General features: G+C 39.0%; 1 protein-coding gene across 1 annotated transcript in view; it reads right to left on the bottom strand.

The window, feature by feature from the left end:
- Positions 1–166: 166 nt before the first annotated feature.
- The window catches only part of LOC138006827 (shootin-1-like), a 40,146-nt gene continuing 37,812 nt past the window's right edge, over positions 167–2,500 (bottom strand). The window contains exons 17-19 of the mRNA XM_068853416.1: positions 1,578–1,875; positions 827–870; positions 167–710 (exon numbers count right to left, since the gene is read on the bottom strand). Coding sequence (XP_068709517.1) covers positions 830–870; positions 1,578–1,875 — 339 coding nt within the window. The 3' untranslated portion in view covers positions 167–710; positions 827–829. The remainder of the gene's footprint in view (positions 711–826; positions 871–1,577; positions 1,876–2,500) is intronic.

The raw sequence follows: 2,500 nt of genomic DNA on the forward strand, positions 1-2,500 counted from the left end.
TGTACAAAAACTACAAAAAACTATATAACAATTATTCCATGAGCCCGAATTTGATATGAAGTGATAAAATAACCAACGAGCGCGTAGCGCGAGTTGGTTATAATCACTTCATATCCAACAAGGGCGAATGGAATAACTGTTTTAGTAAATTCTCAAACCGGGTTTTGCCGCCGATTTTTATTTCCACAATTTTACAAAGCGTCCGGAAAGAGCATCTTGGCGCACTATTTTCCATATGACGTAAAACTTCGACTATTGGCTCATAGTCGGAGTTTTTTAGCCAATCAAAAAGCTAGAAATGCAATAGTCGGAGCTGAAAATTTACTAAATCACAATATGAGGAAAAAACTACAAAAAAATATCACATAAATTTAACATAGACGCCCAGCCCTTTCACCCCTCTTCAAAAAAAAAAGATTTTTAATGTTGCTAGTTTCAATGACTGTCAGAAATCTTCATCAAAGCCAAGAAGGTGACTCGTGTGCTATGTCAAAAGCTAGCCTGATGAAGTGCGGTCAGCGAACAACTTGCCATTGTACTCCATAGTCTTGCCCAACTTTTCACATTTCACACCACGTTGTTTTTCCGAGGTGTACATTTTTCACTGACGTGATACTGGTGATACCGCGACTTTAAATATATAGTTTCAAACTTCGTTATTCAAGAAATCCAAATTCAATCGGTTTGATTGCGCCGCTAAAGCAAACGACCTGAGATAAGAAGAAAGGAAAACTTAATGCAACATGAACCAAGCAGCTGGAATGATATTTACAACGAGCCGTTTACCGAAAAAAATAGATACCATTAATTTCATCAACTAATTTACCATTCATCTTGCTTCACTTTCATGACGGGTTCCATCGTTTTGCTCTGAAACACAAAATTTAATTCTTAAATGATTAATTGAAATGCCGACGGCATTTCACTCTTTCGCTTCAAGTGAACATATTAAAATTCTCAATAACTTAGTATTAATATTAATTACTTTTTACAGCGTTTAAGACAAACTTTTTCATTGCTGTAAAGTGATATTTTTTTGGCATTAGTTAAACATTGTAAATTATGACCTGTCACTTCTTATTTAGCAATATGTACATTGTATGTAAATTACTTTGTTAATTTGGGAATTGGGAATTGGGAAGAAAATTAAACGAATACAAAAAATATCACTCTGTCATCCTCTGTCTGGAACGGATTCCATTAAATTGTTTCTGGTTTTGCTTCCATTTCTGAAGGCAGGTGGAGGACATCCTTTTGACAGAGCCGATCAGACCCGAGTTGCTCCGAACCTTGTGACCACTGGCCTAGCCACTGCGCGTTAATTCGCATCAAAGTCCCTTGGCTGCCATAGCATTTATCGCTGGTTGGTGCCAGCCAAGCTTTGGCGGGCTACCCATATCCCGAAGCGAATTCGTGCTGAGCCGGTGGCGCAATCTGCGGGAAATCGAGTGCGAGCAAGTCATTGGCTAAGATTGTGGCGCGAAATCAAATCGCAAAGTTGCAATCCAGTTAGACAGAACCAAACTTCTCTCGACAATCAAGTGGAAACCACTTAAGTTCTCAATTACAACACATACCTTTTTCTGCCGCTGCTTTCTGTTTTATTAGAATCTTTTTAAGCTCTAAAGTTGCTTCGTCTTTTGGCTTTTCATCGAGTACATCCCCAGTCGAACGGCTCCGCGGTTTTCGCAACGTAACCTTATGAAGTTCAGTATTATTTTCTCCGGCGCCTCCGTCATTAAGAGCTCCACGGCTCGGTTCTATGGCACTGCATTTTCGCAGTTTAATATTTGCCCATTCCACCTCTGGTTCGTCGCCAGCCCCTGGTGAAGTTATCCCTCCTACGTCAACGCTGGGACTTCTCTTCCACGATTTCTAGAAAAAGTGAACGAACAGCACGATTGGAAAGTTGAATTCTGTAATGTATTCTATGAGTAACAAATTTTTGAGTTACCTTTGAGAAACAAACTTTAATGAATTTGTGAAAAAAGTCAATTTTCTTCTAATCTCCATCACATATTTGCCGTATTTACACCAGAGGAAAGACGTCTTTCACGTCCTCAATACGTCTCGCATAAATATTGGAAAACGAGGCGGACGCGTTTAACGTCAACGGTTGAGACGTGCTTAAAGGGGCAGTGTCACGCTATTTCAGTCAAACTTCTAAACACTAAAATACGTCTTTGCATCAATCAAGACCAAAGAATAATGGCGTAGTTTTGTTGCCAATAACAATTGAAGTGCACTGAAGCTATTCTTTGTTATTTGCATCCATGGTTGGACAGGAAGGAAATGGACTGAAACTTGAAAAAAATTGCCGGTTTTTTCAAGTTTGCAGATGGTGTCCGCAGAAAGTCGCAAAAGATTAAATACGAATAGCTCTTTGTGCAATAAATTTATTTCATATCTTGTCAGTAGGTTGTCAGGAATGTTGTACGCGTGAGCTAAAGTACTAATTTAGACTTTTACCCTGGTTTGACCTAAAAACAGCAAATTGAGC

This window comes from Montipora foliosa, chromosome 6 (assembly GCF_036669935.1).
Source record: "Montipora foliosa isolate CH-2021 chromosome 6, ASM3666993v2, whole genome shotgun sequence".
In the NCBI taxonomy this organism is placed as follows: domain Eukaryota; kingdom Metazoa; phylum Cnidaria; class Anthozoa; order Scleractinia; family Acroporidae; genus Montipora; species Montipora foliosa.